This window comes from Haliotis rubra, unplaced genomic scaffold (genome assembly GCF_003918875.1).
Source record: "Haliotis rubra isolate DU_JTF1 unplaced genomic scaffold, ASM391887v1 Scf321, whole genome shotgun sequence".
Lineage (NCBI taxonomy): Eukaryota > Metazoa > Mollusca > Gastropoda > Lepetellida > Haliotidae > Haliotis > Haliotis rubra.
The window spans coordinates 89,965-114,204 of NW_025766993.1; the positions used below are offsets into that span (position 1 = coordinate 89,965).

General features: G+C 40.1%; 1 protein-coding gene across 2 annotated transcripts in view; it reads right to left on the minus strand.

The window, feature by feature from the left end:
* The window catches only part of LOC124283783 (glycine receptor subunit alpha-1-like), a 71,826-nt gene extending 62,823 nt beyond the window's left edge, over nucleotides 1-9,003 (minus strand). The window contains exon 1 of one of the 2 annotated variants that reach the window (XM_046719804.1): nucleotides 7,819-9,003. In XM_046719804.1, coding sequence (XP_046575760.1) covers nucleotides 7,819-7,925 — 107 coding nt within the window. In that variant the 5' untranslated portion in view covers nucleotides 7,926-9,003. The remainder of the gene's footprint in view (nucleotides 1-7,818) is intronic. The other variant, XM_046719806.1, reaches the window with a different exon arrangement.
* Nucleotides 9,004-24,240: the final 15,237 nt, after the last annotated feature.

Genomic DNA, 24,240 nt, shown 5'->3' on the forward strand with positions numbered 1-24,240 from the left:
AGTACAGTTTAATGCTGTTCCTTAGTGAATAATGGCGGGTGACTGTTACTCCAAGAAAAGAAACTTTCCTGGATGAGTAATTCATGAAAAGTAGGAACAAGCCACAAAATACAAAACAGCTTATTCCCGACAGACGCAATCTTCATTTTTCTGCGTCATTTTTTGTGACGGTTTTCCGACTAGTGACAATGGACATTTTTAACTTATCGAATTACCTTCACGGTCTGGAGGGCCCCCAGAACATTCACATCATAGAATCCCCTCCTAGAATCCTAAAAAACCAACTCTTTTTTGGCTAATTGTGTCACTGTCAGCTGCAACCGGTACAGACGGACATGCTTATTCTTTACACGAAGATGGTGGTATAGTCACTAATTTTCGATGATCCACTCATTGTACTTACGCCTTTTTCGCGTAAAATCGAGACTGGTCATTTTCCGACGATGACGTTTCATGTTCAGTTGTGTAATATTTCAAGGAAATATATACAATGAGGCAATTCGTGGAGAAGCATGGACACTTTGTCAATTGAATTTCGCCTAAGCTTTCATTAGCAAATATCATTTAAACCCTACATGACTAAATACCTAATAGTATCATATTTGAATAAACTCCACATTTTTATAAACCCTATGCCCAATCAACTGGATGCTTAATTGTAATTCTTAAATTTGTCTCTCCCCGTTTATCCACTTCATCGAAAAAAACGTAACTGGCAATATACGTTCCAGTTGTAACCTTATCCAATAATTAGAGATATTTACAACGTCTTCAATCCATACTTTACTGAGAAAGGGTAATCCCAAATAAGACATATGTTACACTTGACCAAAAGGTATATTGTCTTCAATATGACAGTGATCATAAAAGGGAAATTCTCCTTCTACTGAAAGCGGCCACTTATTGCCACATGTTGTTCTATTGTTATTTCCCTGCCAGTACAGACTGAGAACACTATACAAGACCTGGCCTTGAGTGCATGGTGCGTGGAAACGTGTGCACCATACGCTTCCTGGTAACCTTTCACCCCAACCACCTTACCTCATCCCTCCCACTCCCCCGGCACTTACAACAGATTAGTGAGATGGAAGACTTGTTGCCTCGGGAAGATATGGCTAATGATGAAGATGAACCTACTGAAGAGAGGCCAGGATTTGGAGGAACAGATGCGTGATGACATAGCTGAAATCAAAGAAACCTTTATCTTGCAACCTTACACCTTACAATGGTACAACACATAGAGCACTATTGCCCATTGTAGTAAGGACCAGAGGAGTTAAAGGTGGGTGCTCACATAACAGGTGATACTTTACTATGATGCATAGCCATATCAGTACCTAGATCACGGTCGAACCTACATGATAAACGTAAACGTATGGAGTGCAAGAGCGTGTTCATACATCCATAAAGATTAATCATCTTTTGTGTGGGCGACCTATGTGAGATAGGTGGAGGTAATATAGTGCAAATACGCGTAGAGACAAACAAATAGTGTTACTTAAGAATACGTATATGTACTTAAGAACAAAAAGGAACAAGGGTAAAGACTAAAGTGTTGTAATGAATACCTCTAATTCCTCTTGGAGGAGCTTATGTTGATGGAAAAGAAGCACAAGACTTGAGTCTGTAAGGAAGAGGATAGCAATATGGAACGATGAAATGATTAGGTAAATTGATAAATTAGGGTTGTCAGGGATGACTGTGAGCGTGGGACTCTGATGCTTGGATAGTGAAGTTAATCCTAGATGTTAAATGGAGGGTGTAGGTTAGCACCATGTAATGGATCTTTCCTATTGAGATATTTTGACACATGCAGAAGCTCAATGAGGCCGATAACTACGGTTTGTTGCTCCGCCTAATTAGCAAAGAAGACGGGAAAACCAAACTCCCACATAGAACATAGTACATTCGTATGAGGGGTAGTTTTCTGTGATGAAGTCTTGACGTAACTACTTGATAATCAATATTTTGGATGAGGATTGATACACTAGATATATATCCTACAGAAGATTGTTTATTTTTTCGGTTTGACTTAACTCTTTGGGCAAGACAGGTACCATTTGGGATGATTTATATTTCTGACAAGGAACCATGCCCTTGATATATTTCCTGCATCCGTGAATTGTGTAAAACACAAACACAACTCTAACAATATTAAATTAATTTAAACAAACTCTTCTCGGCGAAAATACCGCAATCAGTGTGGAAAAAACATTCTAGATGATCTACGTTCATATTGACGGCAATCCTCTCAGGTCCTGTGGTCAAGAAAGGACACCTTAATTAGCACTATGGAAACTTCGAGATGCAATTGTCCCAGTTCTTCGAACTAACGAAGTAGTTCTGAAGTGACTGCATTCCATTTCAAATGCATGTGTCGATATCCGCCATACGGAGCATAATACTGTTAATAATGCATTATTGTTTGAGTGTATCGACTGCGGCATGTACCATCTTGTTTTGTGTAATAACATTACATGTTGAGTCTTGATCACCAATAAATAACTACCACCAATCACACAATACAACAGCTACCCAAAGTTGTATTCACTACTGGTAACAAAGAGCGCTATTATACAATCAACATGTACAAACTGTAACTTCGAATAGTTATTCAAACCATTTGTAACCAGTGGAATTAATGACGGGAACTCATTTTCTCAACAAGGAAAAGATGAATCAACATAGTCACGGCTCTGTGACTCTGGATTGCTACAGTGACACACACACCTCAATATATGCTCAGGTGACAACGCAGTGGTCTAAACGAACCCGATCTAAGTGCACAAGACAATGATGTAATAATGATGATCAATAGAATATAAATTACGTATGATCGACAGATTCACCATTGAAATCCATATCGAATATGCATTGCAATGAGAGCACGCGTAAGAACATAATAATACTGGGTCGCGGACATGCACTTATGCAAAAATATCTCAGCGTTGAAAAATGTTTTTGAAGCATGGATGGGAGGCTTAATCGATTTGGACATGATTAGCTCCGTTCTCAACCGCCTTTCAGGAACACCAATTAGTCAGAAGCACATGGTTCTGACAACAGCTGGAACAGAGCAACCACGTGGCACCGTCTGTGGAACCTCTGTCCGATTCTGAGACAACTGTACATTGACTACACGTCAACAATATGAAAAATGAACCCTGTGCACTTGATATCCCTCCAGTCCGGAATTCTAACATGTCTTTGTTATAAGAAAAGAATAGATACATTCGAATGATTAATTGTACACTAATTAAATTAGACCTAAATCAGGATCACATATTGACCATACATGCAGACTATAAGCAACAACGTAACAAATAATGTTAAAATACAGACACATATAGATCTACTCTTAACATGATTTTAAAGAATGCACCCACTTACCTTACATTTTTTACACAGAAGCAATTCAGGATGAAATGTGTTAGTCATGTCTATCGTCATCTTCTTATGCCATGAACTGACAACTCTTACAGCAGGGAAGCGTGTAATATAGTTGACATACATATTCCGTTTGGTTATAAAATATATCATACACTTGTAATATACACATATGTCAAACTTGAGTGGATCATTTCCTTAAAGTGAGCCAAAAAAAACCGTAATAGTATATCCATAAGCCTTACAATAATGCCTTTTACATATTGCTTAAACGTTTAACATCATAAAGTCTTCATTTAATTATTTGCATAACGTATATTGATGAAGTAAGCATGTTTAGCATTTACAAATATTTGTAAATGATATCAAAGATTGCCATTGTGCCCTCTCATAGGAGCTCTCCTATTCATAGTGTTACTGCAAAACGTTCCCGACGCAAAATGTTATAGCTATTAGCTGTCGAGTACTTGAGCATTGCGTGCAGTCGCACGCTGACTCGGAGGCTCGCGAACGTGCTTGTGCACCGTAAATATCATAACGGAACCTGTCTACATATTGCTGTACCATCCTCTTGTGTAAATCCCATTAATACTTCACTACGCACCCACGTTTCCTGTTATGAAAGATCCGGGTTAGAATTGGTCTTGGCAACCCATGTTTGTCGTGAGAGGCGACTAACGAGATCGGGTGGTCAGGCTCGCTGACTTGGTTGACACATGTCATCGTATCACAGTCGCGTAGTTCGATGCTCATGCTGTTGATCACTGGATTATCTTGTCCAAATTCGATTATTTACAGACCGTCGCCATATTGCTGAATGCGGTGTTAAACAACAAACCAACCAACCTACCTGTTAAGAAATCAATTACAAATTCTGATTTGAAATTTTGAACATGCAACTCAAACGGCCTTGCTGTGACTAGATTCTGTTTACATGTATATGTATGATGTATTATGCATACAATAACTGCTGCTTTAAAACAAGCTGCCTTTATTCGAAATTGTCTGTTTTGCTTCGGTTCTTCTATTAATTTTTATGAGGTTCTTGGACGACTTGACTTTGATCTTCAGTCACAACGACAAGGCCACGTTGTGATCCGCCAACGGCATCATAAAAATATCTGAGGGTTCGCAAGTGTGGAGTTCCATGAATTTTGCTCCCATACCCTTCCGTCGTATGTGATGGTTATACGAGCGTGAATGCACTGAAGTCTGTGAGGTCTCATGAAATGGCAATTTTCCCTTAGCGAATTGATTCCTTTGTTATTTTCCCGTAGTTTCGTCTCAGGATCAAGACCGAAACACTCGGTTATGTGTACACCCTCAACCGTCGCTAAATTTATGAACTACATACTCATGTCACTTTCTGTTAGAGTTGTTTGAGGACAAGAAAATGCAGAATCGTTTCAAAGGGCAGATCGCAAAAGTCGATATTTATGCAATTTGCATTTCTCCATACTTAACAGCAAGCACCTGCTTCTACATCATGTCATCTTTTGATATAGTCAGAAATACATAACGAGACCACAGGGACGTGTGTTTTGCATCTCGTACGTATTCATTCTAAGTAGAAGATGGACAAGTAAACCACAGAGGACATTCTACAGACAGCTGGGCCACGATTGGAAGACAAATAACTCAATGTTTTTTATAAGCCTTGGTGCTTTGCAAGAGTCTGCATGCACCTCACAACAATATACAACTTCGTCTGGGTTCTCATACCATTCAAACCATCTACAGAATATATTCCCTGAGGTAGTGAAGGATCTGTTTGATACGCATACTAAATGAACTCGTATTGACGAAAAAACACAATCCAGAATAATAAACTTCATTTCAATGTTTTCCTCCTGTCAAGCGAGGTCGGTGAATATGAATAATGTTTTACCAGTGGCATACAGAAATATCCAACACATGCATTAGTTGTAAATAAGATTCAAATAGGAACATGTCCTGTCATTCAGAGCAATATTGTTGTGATACATGTGTTGTGAGTTAATTTATGCAACAGTCTCTTTGCATGAATGATGTCGGTGTTTTACGTTTTTTTCAGGGTCATATTTAGTTACATGTGTTCTTCTATCTTCAAATGGCAGTCTAGAGGTTAGACCATCGCACGGCACCCCAAGACCAGGGCTCGACAGGGGGTAATCCAATTCAAAATTTGATTCAATCGCCGTCTTATTCATTATCTATTAAAACAACGCGATGAGTAGAAACATTTATACACGTACAACCAACGTACTCATAGACATTCATAGATTCGATGCAATCGCGAGTAATACATCATATATACAATGAGAGAATCTAGAATCCAAACCACCAACCATCTTGTTGATGGCCAGAATGATGAGAACTATTTATGGTAATGGTATAGCTGATGACAAGATGAAGTAGCTTGGTTGCTAAATGCAAAGGAGAAGACCACGGACGATGTTAGTATCAATTGGCACTTAAGTGTGACAATGAGACTGACAGATAACTGTATATGTGTCTTATACTGCACCGATTGCCTCAGATAGGCCCCGGCAATTTACTCGTGACGTTATCTCAAACCGATATGATGGGGAATGGCTTCTGTTTGGCCCAGACCTTTGCCCAAGGCTTACAGTGAGTAATGTTCTCATTAGGTCTTAATCTTGGGAAGATGGTTTTACCTTTCCCATCCCTTCCATAGGCACACGGGTTAGAAAGCTATGTTTTCTTAAGCATTACTTAAACATTTATACCATGGAGCGACATCTGCAAAGACTGGGGATTGTTAGGGTCATTCAGAAGATGGCTCGGGCATGCCAGAGCGTGGTCAGGTTTATGTTGAGCAACACTGTCATAAACACAGTCGGTGATTGGAGAGATAATAATAGCCTGAAAATCAGGCACCCTGCTTGCCCAAGCCATATTTTTACACGGGGAACATATCCGCTTTCGTGACTAGATTCATCTTCAAAGGAAACACTTCCCATATAATGAGGAGTTATCAAAATTAGCAGAACGTGATTATGGGGATGGCCATTAAATTAACTTACTGAGCATGGAGGAAGTGTGTGGGGAATCCACTTAAGTGATAAACACAAGGACAATTTAATCAATAACCTGCACGTTGTTATGACAGAAACAGCATTTTAGCGCGTATATCCGGTTTACTCTGCTACACTCACTGAACCTTACTGAACACAAAACGTGGCATAATATTGATGTAAGTTCACACGATGTTCATGTTACTGAAGATTTTTTGTAAATAAATAAAAAAGGAAAATATGATTATGTTTCTCAAAGTGCTTTGAGAGGAGATTTTCATAAACGCATGATCAAATGTTTACCTGTAATGTATCGGAAGCCCTGACAAGAGTTATAAAAGTCTGAATGATGTTGGTATATTAAAGCATATGCTGTAAAGGTCGCTTGTGGTTTAATTGTTCAGTCACTGAGCCTATGTAACAGTTCGATTTCCCCGTGAGTTTGATGAAGCCCATTTATCGTTTCTAGTGTCTGGTCAGATCGTTTTACTTGCACTTGCATGCAGACACATTTTTTACAATCGATATGTTATTATGTTAGTATTCGCTTTCATTCGACTCGGTGTCCATTTTTTTTCATTTTGGATGGAAGACGTATACTTCCTTTTTTCATATTAGCAAAATGAAATGTATTGCTGAAAAAACTATGAAAATGTAGCAACAATGTACGTATATTCGACTGTATGCCACTGTATTACACGGTAACTTTACAGCTTAATTAGCACAAGCCACCTTAGTTATGGGATAATACTTTTAAAAAATACATGATGAATATGCATTGAAAATCTGTTATGAGATGAATCACGTGTCGAGGTTAAAGTAGGCGTGGTATCGTTGTCTTCACCATTAGAACATACAAATTAGAAGGTCACCGTAATCTTCGACGTACTGCAGTACAGACGCCTTTAATCTCCCGTACGATATGGTAATATAATCACAAGGGTAATCGCAGGTAACGTAAACACTGATATAGGGGAGGTGGGTTAGCCTAGTGGTTAAAGAATTCGCTCATCACGCTGAAGACCCGGGTTCGATTCCCCACATGTGTACCATGTGTAAAGCCCATTTCTGGTGTCCCCCGCCGCGATATTGCTGGAATATTGCTAAATGCGGCGTAAAACTAAACTCACTCGCACTAACACTGATACATGTAAGACCCATTACAAATGAGATCACAGAAAGATGAAATTTTAGAAATATCTTCACAATATTAATTTTCTCTGGATCGTATGAAAAATAATTCGCAAATATATTAAACATTGATATAAATAGCTGTTATAAGTAATAACTATAAATACGAAGCTAAATAAGGAACTTTCCAGAGAGGCTCTATAGGCACACGTTGATAGGTTCCCGGCACGTGTCCGTTCCTTAACCCTGCAATATGGTTGTCATCACAAATATTCCCACTCACCTCTTTTTGTTTTTGTCCACGGAGCCAACAACGTCAATGCTGCAGACCACAATCACAAAAAGCAGATCCAAGAATATCCAGTCAGTGGACCCTACACGTATCCTCATTGTGAGGAGGTCTGACAGAAGCCTTTGATCTTTTCACAAATGAAGCTTTACGTTTACAATTTTGAAACTGGAATAAAATGGGTCTTTGGAGAACTGTATCTTATTTTATAATCTGACAAACACGGTGAGAAGCGGAGTGAAAATAATAGCTCCACGAGCTCTGCTTTGCGTGTCAGGACAAGGTTTGAAGTACGTGGAGTTTCTCATGAACCGGATCAAGCCCTGGGCTGAATAACGCTGAAAGAATATCCTCCACAAAGTAACCCGTATCTCTGATTACTTATCCTTCCGCACACTGCAAACTCTCAATGCTGAACAGCTGTCCGCCTAGCCCACCTGTCAATCTTACACCCTCTGCGCGTGCGTTGGCTCCGCCTTCGGCGGCAAAGGTAAGCGTGGTTTCCTAAAGCGCAGCGCTAATTACGGGGCTCCGATTTCACCGGTGATCGAAGCCTGTTCATGCTGCTGATTATGAGGGAACGTTGTTCTGTGTCCTCTTCATCAGTGTTTTTCACAACCTGTACAGTATTCTCGCACTGGTGTTTGAAATGGAGGAAATTCCAGTAGTCCCTCTTTGTACTCGCTAGTTCTGCTGGCGCAAGCACTTTCTTCTGTCGTTGGATCAATTTTCGTCGTGTGTTGGTGATCTAAGTATGACCGATCCAGAGGTAGCCGAGAAAGCCTCCGCAGCCGTCACAGTGTCCGCATCGATTCACAAAGTCAAAATAATCCCACAAAAATGTTTCCTGAGATCTTTGGAGAATTTGCCCTTTTTAATATGAAACCAATTTACATCGGGGATTACCCGAACCAGTAAACCTTGATTTTAATCATGGTGAATTAAGCAGCAAACCGCTTCAGTATGCTGCTAGTAATTTCTGGGATTGCCCAGAAGTCGGTTTGGCCCGCCAACTTATTACATATGGAATCTGGAATAACATGGGAAAACATTTGCTACTTTTACTGATGATTCGCACGGAAAATAGTGCCTTGGTAAGGCGATACCACGAAGCTACCTTTAAAGTGTTATAAGCGCATTATAAACATACATAAAGTGATGTACCGGTCAATACTCGGTCTTTATTGCAGCGCCAGTGTGGCAGGAATACTGATGTGCGGCATGAGGCAACAAACGAACACCTGTCTATGCAAGTTGTTCCTGTAGGGTATTTGTGTCCTTTTCAGGAACACCTACAGTCCCCGTTTATTGTAAGTGATCCATTCGAATAATTTTCAACATTATTTTGCCCAATGGAATTGGTTTCGGAGTTTTATACTTAAGTCATGACATGAGGCACTGAACTTGTTGTTGACTAGACAACAAGTATCGTACGTTATGCACAGTAGCGTCCCTTAGTCGTGTTAGGATCTGCTTTGGTAATGCTTATATTTTTGCAGCACCATACCGTGTTCGTTAGTTTCACTAAATGACTACGAACTTCGTCAATTTTCACTCTTCGTACACATTCAGCTGTCAGGTTGTGGTGGAGTAGCCTAGCGGTTAAAGCGTTCGCTCGTTAAGCTCAAGGTCCGACTTCGTCAATTTTCACTCTCCGTACACACTCTTCTAACAGGGGCGATTGAGTAGCCTCGTTGTTAAGCGTTCGCTCGTCAACACTCAAGATCCGACTTCGTCAATTTTCACTCTCCGTACACACTCTTCTAACAGGGGCGGTTGAGTAGCCTCGTGGTTAAAGCGTTCGCTCGTCAAGATCCAAGTTCGTCAATTTTCACTCTCCGTACACACTCTTCTTACAGGGGTCGGTGGAGTAGCCTCGTGGTTAAAGCGTGCGCTCGTCACACTCAAGATCCGAGTTCGTCAATTTTCACTCCCCGTACACATTCATTTCCCAGGGGGCGATGGAGTAGCCTCGTGGTTAAGGGTTCGCACATCGACATATCCTACTCAGTTGTTACGATATTATAAATTGGGATAGGCGCCGCAATGGAACTGAGATGCGGCTATAAAAGTTGTTACATGCCACAACTGATATGTCATGAGTCCTTTATCTACATTTCAATAACATCCCGACGCGTTAGATCAATACTGCAGGAAAGCCAATAGTGACTCAGGACTCAAGTTTATCTCTTGCTTAAATAATTCACTGACAAATCATTCAGGCGAATTCGGTTTCAGACCACCAGTAAGCCGTTTCTTACAGTGACGGGAAGTCACTCTTCACTCTTTCTTTAAGTGAGTGATTTTAGTTTTACGCCACTTTTAACAATATTTTAGCAATATCACAGTGGAAGACAGCAGAAATGAGCTTCACACATTGTACCCATGTGGAGAATCGAACCCGGATCATCGGCGCTTCAACTACTAGGCTATCACAACACCCATTTCGCTGTACACCCAATGGGACTTTCATGGCGTATGGGTGATGCTAATATGAGGATCAGGAACATGCTACAGGCTGAGTATAGACAGGACAGCACATTCAAATAATACTTATTACACGTGAGTCCGTGAGTGATTGACTTTCGTTTAAACGCCGATTTTCACAGCGTGGCAGATCAATGTTCGCTCGAAACCATGCAGGTGCCAGACTTTCACCAGTTTGGTAAAACCCTCGAGGAGAGGTATGATCAGACAAATCTTGAAATACAATATGGGCGAACCATAAATCGAACCCGCAATCATAGGATTCTGGCATGCCCAAGGGAACCAACTCTGTACAGTGAAATGCAGCGTCTCTGATCCACGGTTTCCTTGTGAATTAAGAAGGCGAGACTAGTCAGACTCACATTATTGTAAGATCAGATTTCCAATATCACGTGTTTGTGGGTCACAATGTGTAAATGTCCCGATGTCATCATGTTCTGGCGGCATGTATCAACCCTCATTATGTCAAACTCTAATGTGTCTGGTCCAAACACGACCAACAACAATATCCTTTGATACAGCTGCAACACCATACAACCACGTATTCATTAACGCCAGCTTATTCTGTCATTTCAATGTATAGAATTCTACACCAACTAATAACCTAGGCTGGCTGGGGCAGTCCGCCTCTTTGGCAATACACTAATCCTTTTATAAACTACACATGAAATGAACACGAGCGATGATGAATGTAATATGCATAGGATACAAAAGTTGGATCTTTGCACGGCCGTTCCTTGGAGTAAAAGCTGAATAGCTCTGGGTGATCAGTCTTTCAGACAATCCCTTAATTCTTGCTTTAAATCATAACGTGCGCATTGTAGCAATCTATCCTATGTACTACATATACAGGGAGTGGAATTAGCATGTTCTTTGTATAATGCTTCAGACACTAACTCTGTAATTTATGTAGTTTTACTTCCTGGATTTATGCCAAACAAATATAATAAAAAGTAGCCGATCCCGTTGTCTCGTATCAACGCTCACGTAAACGTACCCAAGACCTTCTCAAGGAAGCAGATGTACTTTTAGTCATGTTTCATTATACTCAGGTAGACAAAGTTAACGATTTCTGGTGTCCCCCGCCGTGATATTACTGGATTATTGAAAACTGGCGTAAAACTGAACTCACTCACTCATTCAACGTTAACGGAAGCATCTGTAGTGTTACTCATATTTGCTAGACGCATAAAATGTTTCTTTATTATTTGTCATTTTATTGATTGTCGTCTGTTCATTTTTTCTGATTTCTGAAATGTTAATGTTAAGGCATTGTGGCAAACATCGTCATCGTCATTATCCTCAATCAAAAGGATGCAGAGTAGATCAATTCTCTTTAAAGGGCCATTTTAGTTAAGGGTATTTATCAACCCAAAACACACAAGCTTGATGTACCCTGAAGATCAAGGTTAGAATTGGTCTTCAGCAACCCATGCTTGACGTAAGAGGCGACTAAAAGCATCATGTGGTCAGGCTCGCTGACTTGATAGATATATGTCATCTTATCCCATTTCCGTAGATCGATGCTGATACTGTTGATCACTGGATTATCTAGTCCAGTCACGATTATTTACAGAGCGCCGCCAAAAAACTCGAATATTGCTGAGTGCGGCGTTAAACAAATTACCATATAGATAATGGCATGTACTATATAGATAATGGCATGTACCACATAGATAATGGCATGTACCATATAGATAATGGCATATACCATATAGATAATGGCATGTACCATATAGATAATGACATGTACCATATAGATAATGGCATGTACCCGTATGTACCATATAGATAAAGGCATGTACCATATAGATAATGACATGTACCATATAGATAATGGCATGTACTATATAGATAATGACATGTACCATATAGATAATGGCATGTACCTATATAGATAATGGCATGTACCATATAGATAATGGCATGTACCATATAGATAATGGCATGTACCATATAGATAATGGCATGTACCATATAGATAATGACATGTACCATATAGATAATGGCATGTACTATATAGATAATGACATGTACCATATAGATAATGTCATGTACTATAAAGATAATGGCATGTACCATATAGATAATGGCATGTACCATATAGATAATGGCATGCACTATATAGATAATGGCATGTCATATTGTGCGGCTTCGGGCAACAAACAAGCAACACGGATCCTACTGGTCTACCCTTTCGCGAACACCTGGTGTCATCCCTCATTCTCGTGATCCATTTCGTATAAGTGGCACCGTATATCCGTCGACGTTATGACGTTGACGCCAACGAGCACGGGTACTGTGGTCACAGACCAATGATCGTGATAACAGATTGTGAGTTATTGTGGTTTTACTCCGCTTTAGCAATATTCCAGCAATATCATGGCGGTGATCGTAGATAAAAATCCAAAGCGTGATGAAGATATTTACAAGTTGAGTCAGTATCAACGAAGTACAGTATTATGTTCTTTACGTTGCAACTGTAAACCTAAATGGCACTGGACCCAAAACGTGATGCCAAACAATGCCCTACAGTTTTCTTCTAATCTCATCAGACTAAAGGTTCTTTCCAAGAATAACCAATGTTAAAAAATCAACACGAACTCTACACGCTAATCAATATCCAGACGTTCATGGTAAGACAAGTGTCTCTCCTTAGACATTACCAGCTGCACTGTTCGCCTTTATCTGACATTCTCATTAGTGTGTCTACGACTTCTGTTATCCTTGAAGGCTTTGGGAACATGGCCGATGCTGCCAAGAAGACTGTCACTTTCCCAGAATCCTTGTGCCAGCGATTAACATTGCACATACAATATTTCTTTGAATTTCTGTTAGCATTGGTGTAGAATTATTGCTAGGTTTTCGACTGAAAGGGGTTGCTGTTTAACGCTGCACTCCACAATATTCCCACTGTTTGTCAGTCAGTGAACGGTCGAGTCTGAACCAGACAATGTCGTGATCCCGTTATGACAGGCATTCACTTTGGTTGCTGAAGACGAATTCTAATCCGGATCTTCACGGGTTTCCTCTGAAATACAACTTCTTTTTTTCTTTCGGAGAGGTGGACTAACCCAGTGTTTGAGGCATTCGCTCGTCACGCCAAGGAGTGAGTGATAGTTTTACGCCGCTGTTAGCAATATTCCAGCAATATCACGGCCTGGGGAGCCCAGAAGAAATATCCTTTACACATTTTGCCCATGTGGGGAATCCAACATGGGTCTTTGGCGTGGCGAGCGAACGCTTAAACACTAGGCTACCAAAACCCCCAACCCCAACCCCATGTCAAGGCCCAAGGTACAATTCTCCACGTGGATACAATCTGTGAAGCCCATTTCTGGTGCCCCAGTGGAGATATTGCTGTAAAATTACTAAAGCAACGTACAAACATGAACACACTCACTCACCCACTGCTTTATCGTTCTGTGTTATTTTTACCCTTCTCACTACATCACCATGCTGTGCTATGTTACAGACCGCCTATGATTAACTGTAACTCAGCAAAGACGTGTGTATCCCCGTTGGGGAACTGGTTATATATACATTCCAGACTTGCTGCTGATGTTCATCCACAGAAGACTAGGCTTCCAGTAACCAGTGCTTGTATAATGCGACTGAATGTTTGGTTTGGCTTATGGAGTGTGGATATAGTTTGATGATCGAGCACATTAGAAGACCAACCTCAGGCTATGAACTGGCGCGCTGATGTCAACAGGTCCATGTGTTGTAGACAGTACTGTTTTGTAGATATCCTTGCTTGAAGGCGTTTAATCAGTTGACATATACACAGCGGGAAAGTTACATGGATATATAACTGTATCATTAATGTAAGCGACGTTTCGATCTAAATGCTAACGCCGTTATCAAGCAAGTGGTGTACAATGCTGCAGGAAAGGCAGACAAATACATGAGTGAAGTTTGGCCACTAAGTACCACTTAAAGACGTTATTCGGCATATAGTATTTGTCTTGTTGTTCCTGCTAAACGACAGTAGCCTGTTTGGATTAGACATTCCAGTGATTGATATTTCCAGCAACCATCCACATGGTCGGTGAAAGATAATTGTGTCTGTTTGTTGTTTAACGGCGCTGTACTCAGCAATAATGCAGCTTATGACGGCGGTCTGAACATCATCGCGTTTGGACCAGACAATCCAGTGATTGACGTCGTGAGCATCGATCTTACCAGTTTGGATACGGTGGCATATGTCAACCAATTCACATACTAGCCATCCCGTTATTTCATGTATGTTTAAAACAGTTCTTATCACCCATGTCTACGATAGTTTTTCCAAAATCATTGCTCACCATGCAGAGAATATTAATATGCTCCTCGGGGTATTCGAACAAATATTTTCATTCTCCAGTACTTCATTCGTACCACACATCCGGCTGTGTATATCAATCGACCACCTAAGCACGTCGATCAGGTGTTTCATGTTATGTTTACCTTGGTCACTATGATTAGCATTGTTGCCAGTGTTTTGGGGATGGCAGACTCCGCAAACATGTTAACAGAATCAAAGTTTAGAGCTCTTTTATAGCTCCCATAATCTCTCACAGCTGTTATAGCACGCGTCATGACCATATTCCGATTGATGAGGGCAAATGTTTTGCCCTAATTACGGCAGACAGAAGTCATAGTTCTCGTGGGGGAGAAATCGTTTTCTTTAGTCTTATAGAAACAGTAAAATTAAATCTGCATTTATTTAGAGCCCTTGTTACCAGTATTGTTGACGTAAATGTGAGAGAGTATGGTTTGGGTGGTTTGGGAGGAATTTTACAGCAAATCTCTGCGAGAGACACCAAAGATAGGCTTCATACATTGTATCCATGCTGGAAATCAAACCAATTTCTTTGGCATAGCAAGCTAATCCTTATAAAACAGTTTGATACCTCATCACTCCTCTTGCTTGAGAAATCAAGGACAAAAATCAACATGATAGACACATTTCACAAAATTACACTTGCTAATTGTTATAGAATGAAAAAGATGACAAACACAAAGATCTTCGCATGTCCGGAAAGGCATGTCCGTGACATATAACTATCAGCAAAAGGGTGTACAGGGACTAATCTTCTTGTGTTGTCAAAAGGCAACATTCTCATGATATGGCAAGTGTCCAAAGTTGCCAACTGACCTAAGTCATCTGGATTCTCTGAGCACAGTTGAGTCTTTTCAGTTCAAGGATTTTCCTCCTATTATGAATACTATTTTTCAATCTGGTTTCTGTAAATTGCCGAACGATTTCTACCTGCCTTCCATGGTTTTTGCCTTTCGATAATTATGTCGGCGAATACAAGATAGCTAAATCAACAAGGATTGTTGACGTCGCTTTGCCCTAATCTCCCTGAGTGAAAAAGTGTCAGTGTTTGGTGCATTGTAGCGTTATGAAGGTTTTCTTACACGTCACAAGCATCATTAAATATTAACCTTCCTACGTTCTCCGAGAACCACGCGCTTAATAATTTCCTTTCTGATGACAAAGAACTCGAGCTTCGTGATGTTTCCGCAAGATTTCATTACACATGGATTCCTGGTATATACATATCAAATGTATTTGTTAGGCAGCTTTTCAATTTTTCATTACTACACACTGTATGGTGTTGGATAATACTGGCACTCCCTAAAGCTGGGAATGTTTCCGTGTAGATCTCCTCACCACGATCTAAATACGCACCCACACAACTCATTATAACATCATTGGTTTGGGAACATATTCAGCCAATACTTTCAAATCCAGATTGAGATTTACAACCCCAAATTAAAGATACCTCTGGGGAAACACGGAAACGTTAAACTACGACCTAATTCTATATTTCAATTTTAACGTGTATTTATGAATGTGAATTGACAACGGAAGTCCATTACACCAGTCTGACACTGCAATACCTGTATTTCAAGTCATTTTAGATGCTAACGTAGTCATTAGCAGTTTGCTGACTTTCAAGCTCTTCAATTCATATGTACACATCCATTATGTAACGCAAGCTGACAGTTAGCATGTACGTTTGCAGGTTCACGTATTGAGATGAGAGTGAGGTGCTACTGAGACCACTTTTCAATGCACTATTTAACTAGATTGATTCCTGACAACGAGGACATAAAGACACGTCTCCACTCCGTGTTATGTCTCATCAAAATGTAACAAAAGTAACACGGGAACTAAGAGGTTTAACGACCCCTAAGTGGTTTCAGTATCCGTTGCTTTGAATGCTTCTGTGTATCAGGGCGAAGATCAACACTGGTGGTGTTTAATTTCCTTTCTACATGTATTCTGCTCTTTACCTTCATGTCTTGTGTACGGAGGGATATATATATCACATACGTTGTGTCCACAGCTCTGTGAGCCTGTGCAAATGTGTTGAAGAGAAACGGAGGCGCTTTGGCAGGGTTTAAGAAGTATTTTCATAGAGATTTATTTCAGTGAAACCCGAAAGAATTTGAGTTCAACGTTTTGGTGAAAGTTTTAGCTATTGTCGTTAACTAATGCCTTCCACAGTCGTGTTTTTTGTGTTCGTTGGTGTCACATTAGGGCAGGTTCTGGAATCATAAGCTGTGATATCTTCTTCGTGAAGGAGAGAGGCCATGTCACTATACATAGTGTTACATCTGGAAGTCAGCTAATAGTAGCGTGATTATCATTAAAAATAGTAATGTAGACTGGCAGACAGGTGTGAAAGTAAATATCAGTGATCCTATTTATGTGATATATTTTGGGTAACCTGCCAATTTGGAATTCAAAATGTTTTTAATGTGAATTTGTTTCAATCACATGTTATTCCATGAGCATATGGGTGATGCTAATATGAGGATCAGGAACATGCTACATACTGAGTATAGACAGGACAGCACATTCAAATACTAATTATTACAACGTGAGTCCGTGAGTGATTGACTTTCGTTTAAACGCCGATTTTCACAGCGTGACAGATCAATGTTCGCTCGAAACCATGCAGGTGCCAGACTTTCACCACTTTGGTAAAACCCTAAAGGAGGGTATTGTCAGACAAATCTTGAAATACAATATGGGCGAACCATAAATCGAACCCGCAATCATAGGATTCTGGCATGCCCAAGGGAACCAACTCTGTACAGTGAAATGCGGCGTCTATGATCGACGGTTTCCTTGTGAATTAAGAAGGCCAGACTAGTCAGACTCGCATTATTGTAAGATCAGATTTCCAATATCGCGTGTTTGTCTGTCACAATGTGTAAATGTCCCGATGTCATCATGTTCTGGCGGCATGTATCAACCCTCATTATGTCAAACTCTAATGTGTCTGGTCCAAACTCGACCAACAACAATATCCTTTGATACAGCTGCAACACCATATAACCACGTATTCATCAACGCCAGCTTATTCTGTCATTTCAATGTATAGAATTCTACACCAACTAATAACCTAGGCTGGCTGGGGCAGTCCGCCTCTTTGGCAATACACTAATCCTTCTATAAACTACACATGAAATGAACACGAGCGATGATGAATGTAATATGCATATGATACAAAAGCTGGATCTTTGCACGGCCGTTCCTTGGAGTAAAAGCTGAATAGCTCTGGGTGATCAATCTTTCAGACAATCCCTTAATTCTTGCTTTCAATCATAACGTGCGCATCGTAGCAATCTATCCTATGTACTACATATACAGGGAGTGGAATTAGCATGTTCTTTGTATACTTCTTCAGACACTAACTCTGTAATTTATGTAGTTTTACTTCCTGGATTTATGCCAAACAAATATAATAAAAAAGTATCCGATCCCGTTGTCCCGTATCAACGCTCACGTAAACGTAACCAAGACCTTCCCAAGGAAATAAATGTACTTTTAGTCATGTTTCATGATACCCAGGTAGACAACGTTAACGATTTCTGGTGTCCCCCGCCATGACATTGCTGGAATATTGCTAAAAGCGGCGTAAAACTGAACTCACTCACTCAGTTAACGTTAACGGAAGTATCTGTAGTGTAACTCATATTTGCTAGGCGCATAAAATGTTTCTTTAATATTTGTCATTTTATTGATTGTCGCCTGTTCCTTTTTTCTGATTTCTGAAATGTTAATGTTAAGGCATTGTGACAAACATCGTCATAGTCATTATCCTCAATCAAAAGGGAGCCGAGTAGATCAAGTCTCTTTAACGGGTCTATGTGTACATTTTAGTTAAGGGTATTTATCAACCCAAAACACACAAGCTTGAAGTACCCCTGAAGATCAAGGTTAGAATTGGTCTTCAGCAATCCATGCTTGACGTAAGAGGCGACTAAAAGCATCATGTGGTCAGGCTCGCTGACTTCGTTGATATAAGTCATCTTATCCAATTTCCGTAGATCGATGCTGATGCTGTTGATCACTGGATTATCTAGTCCAGTCTCGATTATTTACAGAGCGCCGCCAAAAAGCTCGAATATTGCTGAGTGTGCGGCGTTAAACAATTTACCATATAGATAATGGCATGTACCATATAGATAATGGCATGTACCATATAGATAATGACATGTACCATATAGATAATGGCATGTACCATATAGATAATGGCATGTACCATATAGATAATGACATGTACCATATAGATAATGACATGTACCATATAGATAATGGCATGTACTATTGTGCGGCGTCAGGCAACAAACAAGCAACACTAATCTTACACGGATCCTACTGGTCTACCCTTTCGCGAACACCTGGTGTCATCCCTGATTCTCGTGATCCATTTCGTATAAATGTCACCGTATATCCGTCGACGTTATGACGCTGACGCCAACGAGCACGGGTACTGCGGTCACAGACCAATGATCGTGATCAAAGATTGTGAGTGATTGTGGTTTTACTCCGCTTTTAGCAATATTCCAGCAATATCATGGCGGTGATCGTAGATAAATATCCAAAGCGTGATGAAGATATTCAGAAGTTGAGTAAGTATCAACGAAGTACGGTATTATGTTCTTTACGTTGCAACTGTAAACCTAAATGGCACTGGACCCAAAACGTGATGCCAAACAATGCCCTACAGTTTTCTTCTAATCTCACCGGACTAAAGGTTCTTTCCAAGAATAACCAATGTTAAAAAATCAACACGAACTCCACACGCTAATCAATATCCAGACGTTCATGGTAAGACAAGTGTCTCTCCTTAGACATTGCCAGCTGCACAGTTCGCCTTTATCTGACATTCTCATTAGTGTGTCTACGACTTCTGTTATCCTTGAAGGCTTTGGGAACATAGCCGATGCTGCCAAGAAGACTGTCACTTTCCCAGAATCCTTGCGCCAGCGATTAACATTACACCTACAATATTTCTTTGAATTTCTGTTAGCATTGATGTAGAATTATTGCAAGGTTTTCGACTGAAAGGGGGTTGCACTCCACAATATTCCAACTGTTTGTCAGTCAGTGAACGGTCGAGTCTGAACCAGACAATGTCGTGATTGCGTTACGACAGGCATTCACTTTGGTTGCTGAAGACGAATTCTAATCCGGATCTTCACGGGTTTCCTCTGAAATACAGCTTCTTTTTTCTTTCGGAGAGGTGGACTAACCCAGTGTTTGAGGCATTCGCTCGTCACACCAAGGAGTGAGTGATAGTGTTACGCCGCTTTTAGTAATATTCCAGCAATATCACGGCCTGGGGACCCCAGAAGAAATGGGCTTCACACATTTTGCACATGTGGGGAATCGAACATGGGTCTTTTGCGTGGCGAGCGAACGCTTAAACACTAGGCTACCAAAACCCCCAACCCCATGCCAAGGCCCAAGTAACAATTCTCCACGTGAATACAATCTGGGAAGCCCATTTCTGGTGCCCCAGTGGAGATATTGCTGTAAAATTACTAAAGCAACGTCAAAACATGAACACACTCACTCACCCACTGCGTTATCGTTCTGTGTTATTTTTAGCCTTCTCACAACATCACCAAGCTGTGTTATGTTACAGACCGCCTATGATTAACTGTAACTCAGCAAAGACGTGTGTATCCCCGTTGGGGAACTGGTTATATATACAGTCCAGAGTTGCTGCTGATGTTCATCCTCAGAAGACTAGACTTCCAGTAACCAGTGCTTGTATAATGCGACTGAATGTTTGGTTTGGCTTATGGAGTGTGGATATAGTTTGATGATCGAGCACATTAGAAGACCAACCTCAGGCTATGAACTGGCGCGCTGATGTCAACAGGTCCATGTGTTGTAGACAGTACTGTTTTGTAGATATCCTTGCTTGAAGGCGTTTAATCAGTTGACATATACACAGCGGAAAAATTACATGGATATATAACTATATCATTAATGTAAGCGACGTTTCGATCTAAATGCTAACGCCGTTATCAAGCAAGTGGTGTACAATGCTGCAGGAAAGGCAGACAAATACATGAGTGAAGTTTGGCCACTAAGTGCCACTTAAAGACGTTATTCGGCATATAATGTTTGTCTTCTTGTTCCTGCTAAATGACAGTCGCCTGTTTGAATTAGACAATCCAGTGATTGATATTTCCAGCAACCATCCACATTGTCGTTGAAAAATAATTGTGTCTGTTGTTTAACGGCGCTGCACTCAGCAATAATCCAGCTTTTTGACGGCGGTCTGAACATCATTGCGTTTGGACCAGACAATCCAGTGATTGACGTCGTGAGCAGCGATCTTAGCAGTTTGGATACGATGGCATATGTCAACCAATTCACATAGCAATCCCGTTATTTCATGTATGCTTAAAACAGTTCTTATCACCCATGTCTACGATATTTTTTCCAAAATCATTGCTCACCATGCAGAGAATATTAATATGCTCCTCGGGGTATTCGAAAAAATATTTTCGTTCTCAAGTATTTCATTCGCATCACACATCCGGCTGTGTATATCAATCGACCACCTAAGCACGTCGATCATGTGTTTCATGTTATGTTTACCTTGGTCACTATGATTAGCATTGTTGCCAGTGTTTGGGGGATGGCAGACTCCGCAAACATGTTAACAGAATCAAAGCTTAGAGCTCTTTTATAGCTCCTATAATCTCTCACAGCTGTTATAGCACGTGTCATGACCATATTCCGATTGATGAGGGCAAATGATTTGCCCTACGGCAGACAGAAGTCATAGTTCTCGTGGGGGAGAAATCGTTTTCTTTAGTCTTATAGAAACAGTAAAATTAAATCTGCATTTATTTAGAGCCCTGGTTACCAGTATAGTTGACGTAAAAGTGAGAGAGTATGGTTTGGGTGGTTTGGGGAGGAATTTTACAGCAAATCTCTGCGAGAGACACCAAAGATAGGCTTCATACATTCTATCCATGCTGGAAATCAAACCAATTTCTCTCGCGTAGCAAGCTAATCCTTAAAACACTTTGATACCTCATCACTCCTCTTGCTTGAGAAATCAAGGACAAAATTCAACATGATGGACACATTTGACAAAATTACACTTGCTAATACTTGTTATAGAATGAAAAAGATGACGAAAACAAAGATCTTCGCATGTCCGGAAAACATATCCGTGAGATATAACTATCAGCAAAAGAGTGTTCAGGGACTAGTCCTCTTGTGTTGTCAAAGGCGACATTCTCATGACGTGGCAAGTGTCCAAAATGGCCAACTGACCTAAGTCATCTGAATTCTCTGAGCACAGTTGAGTCTTTTCAGTTCAAGGATTTTCCTCCTATTATGAATACTATTTTTCAATCTGGTTTCTGTAAATTGTCGAACGATTTCTACCTGCCTTCCATGGTGTTTGCCTTTCGATAATTATGTCGGCGACTACAAGATAGCTAAATCAACAAGGACGGTTGAGGTCGCTTTGCCCTAATCTCCCTGAGTGAAAAAGTGTCAGTGTTTGGTGCATTGTAGCGTTATGAAGGTTTTCTTCCACGTCACAAGCATCAGTAATAATTAACCTGCCTACGTTTTCCGAGAACCACGCACTTAATAGTTTCCTTTCTGATGACAAAGAACTCGAGCTTCGTGATGTGTTTCCGCAAGATTTCATTTACACGTGGATTCCTGGTATATACATATCAAATGTAGTTGTTAGGCAGCTTTTCGATTTTTCATTACTACATGCTGTATGGTGTTAGATAATACTGGCACTCCCTAAAGCTGGGAATGTTTTCGTGTAGTTCTCCTCACCATGGTCTGAATACGCACCCACACAACTCATTATAACATCATTGGTTTGGGAACATATTCAGCCAATCCTTTCAAATCCAGATTGAGATTTACAACCCCAAATTATAGATACCTCTGGGGAAACAAGGAAACGTTAAACTACGACCTAATTCTATATTTCAATTTTAACGTGTATTTATGAATGTGAATTGACAACGGAAGTCCATTACACCAGTCTGACACTGCAATACCTGTTTTTCAAGTCATTTTCAATGCTAACGTAGTCATGAGCAGTTTGCTGACTTTCAAGCTCTTCAATTCATATGTACACATCCATTATGTAACCCAAACTGACAGTTAGCATGTACGTTTGCAGGAGAGTGAGGTGCTACTGAGACCACTTTTCAATGCACTATTTAACTAGATTGATTCCTGACAACGAGGACATAAAGACATGTCTCCACTCCGTGTTATTTCTCATCAAAATCTAACAAAGGTTGCGCGGGAACTAAGCGGTTTAACGACCCCTAAGTGGTTTCAGTATCCGTTGCTTTGAATGCTTCTGTGTATCAGGGCGAAGATCAACACTGGTTGTGTTTAATTTCCTTTCTACATGGGGGGACCTCCATGTATTCTGCTCTTTACCTTCATGTCTTGTGTACGGAGGGATATATATCACATACGTTGTGTCCACAGCTCTGTGAGCCTGTGCAAATGTGCTGAAGAGAAACGGAGGCGCTTTGGCAGGGTTTAAGAAGTATTTACATTGACATTTATTTCAGTGAAACCCGAAAGAATTTAAGTTCAAAGTTTGGGTGAAAGTTTTAGCTATTGTCGTTAACTAATGCCTTCCACAGTCGTGTTTTTTGTGTTCGTTCGTGTCACATTAGGGCAGGTTCTGGAATCATAAGCTGTGATGTCTACTTCGTGAAGGAGAGAGGCCATGTCACTATACATAGTGTTACATCTGGAAGTCAGCTAATAGTAGCGAGATAATCATTAAAAATAGTAATGTAGACTGGCAGACAGGTGTGAAAGTAAATATCAGTGATCCTTTTTATGTTATATATTTTGGGTAACCTGCCAATTTGGAATTCAAAATGTTTTTAATGTGAATTTGTTTCAATCACATGCTATTCCATGAGCATATTGTACAACATTAACGTAGTCATAAGTAATGTGTTGCCCTTTACGATTAGAATTAAGACTGCTTGTTAAATATATGATTTTTTCGTGATTCCAAGAATGATATATTCTCAACAGTATCATAACAATTAAACGTCCGTCTTTAGTGGTGGCAATCATGTTGTTGCATGCGCATTATCATGATTTTCTGCTAAAGATATTCTGTCAATTTATAACAAGAGACACCAAGATGTTGTTGGACTTCCAATGATTAAGGAAATACATTCCATAGTCAGACTCCTTTCAAGAATGATATTAATATCAATGTTGATCAAAACTTATTGATAATCTGCGTAAGAACCCCTGAATATAGAATGTCTTCATTTGGTTTATCCTTCTACACGAATATCATATATATACTTTAAATGTTTGTTTTGTTTGCTAAATATTGACTTTATTCAACAGAGAGAGGCTTGTTTATCCTTTATGTTTCATTTCAATGAAAAATCTAAGTTTTTTATCCCTTTGTATCATTTAATGCTTAATACAAATCTTGATGGTAGAGCGATAACATATGCCCATGGTGCCTCTCTCTTGTTTCCGTTGAATATGAATCATTTTCAACATTGGCAGATATTAATTAATCCAGCATTTGAATGTATGTGTGTTTTGTCATTTATTTAAGTTATAATATCTTGTGGGCAAGT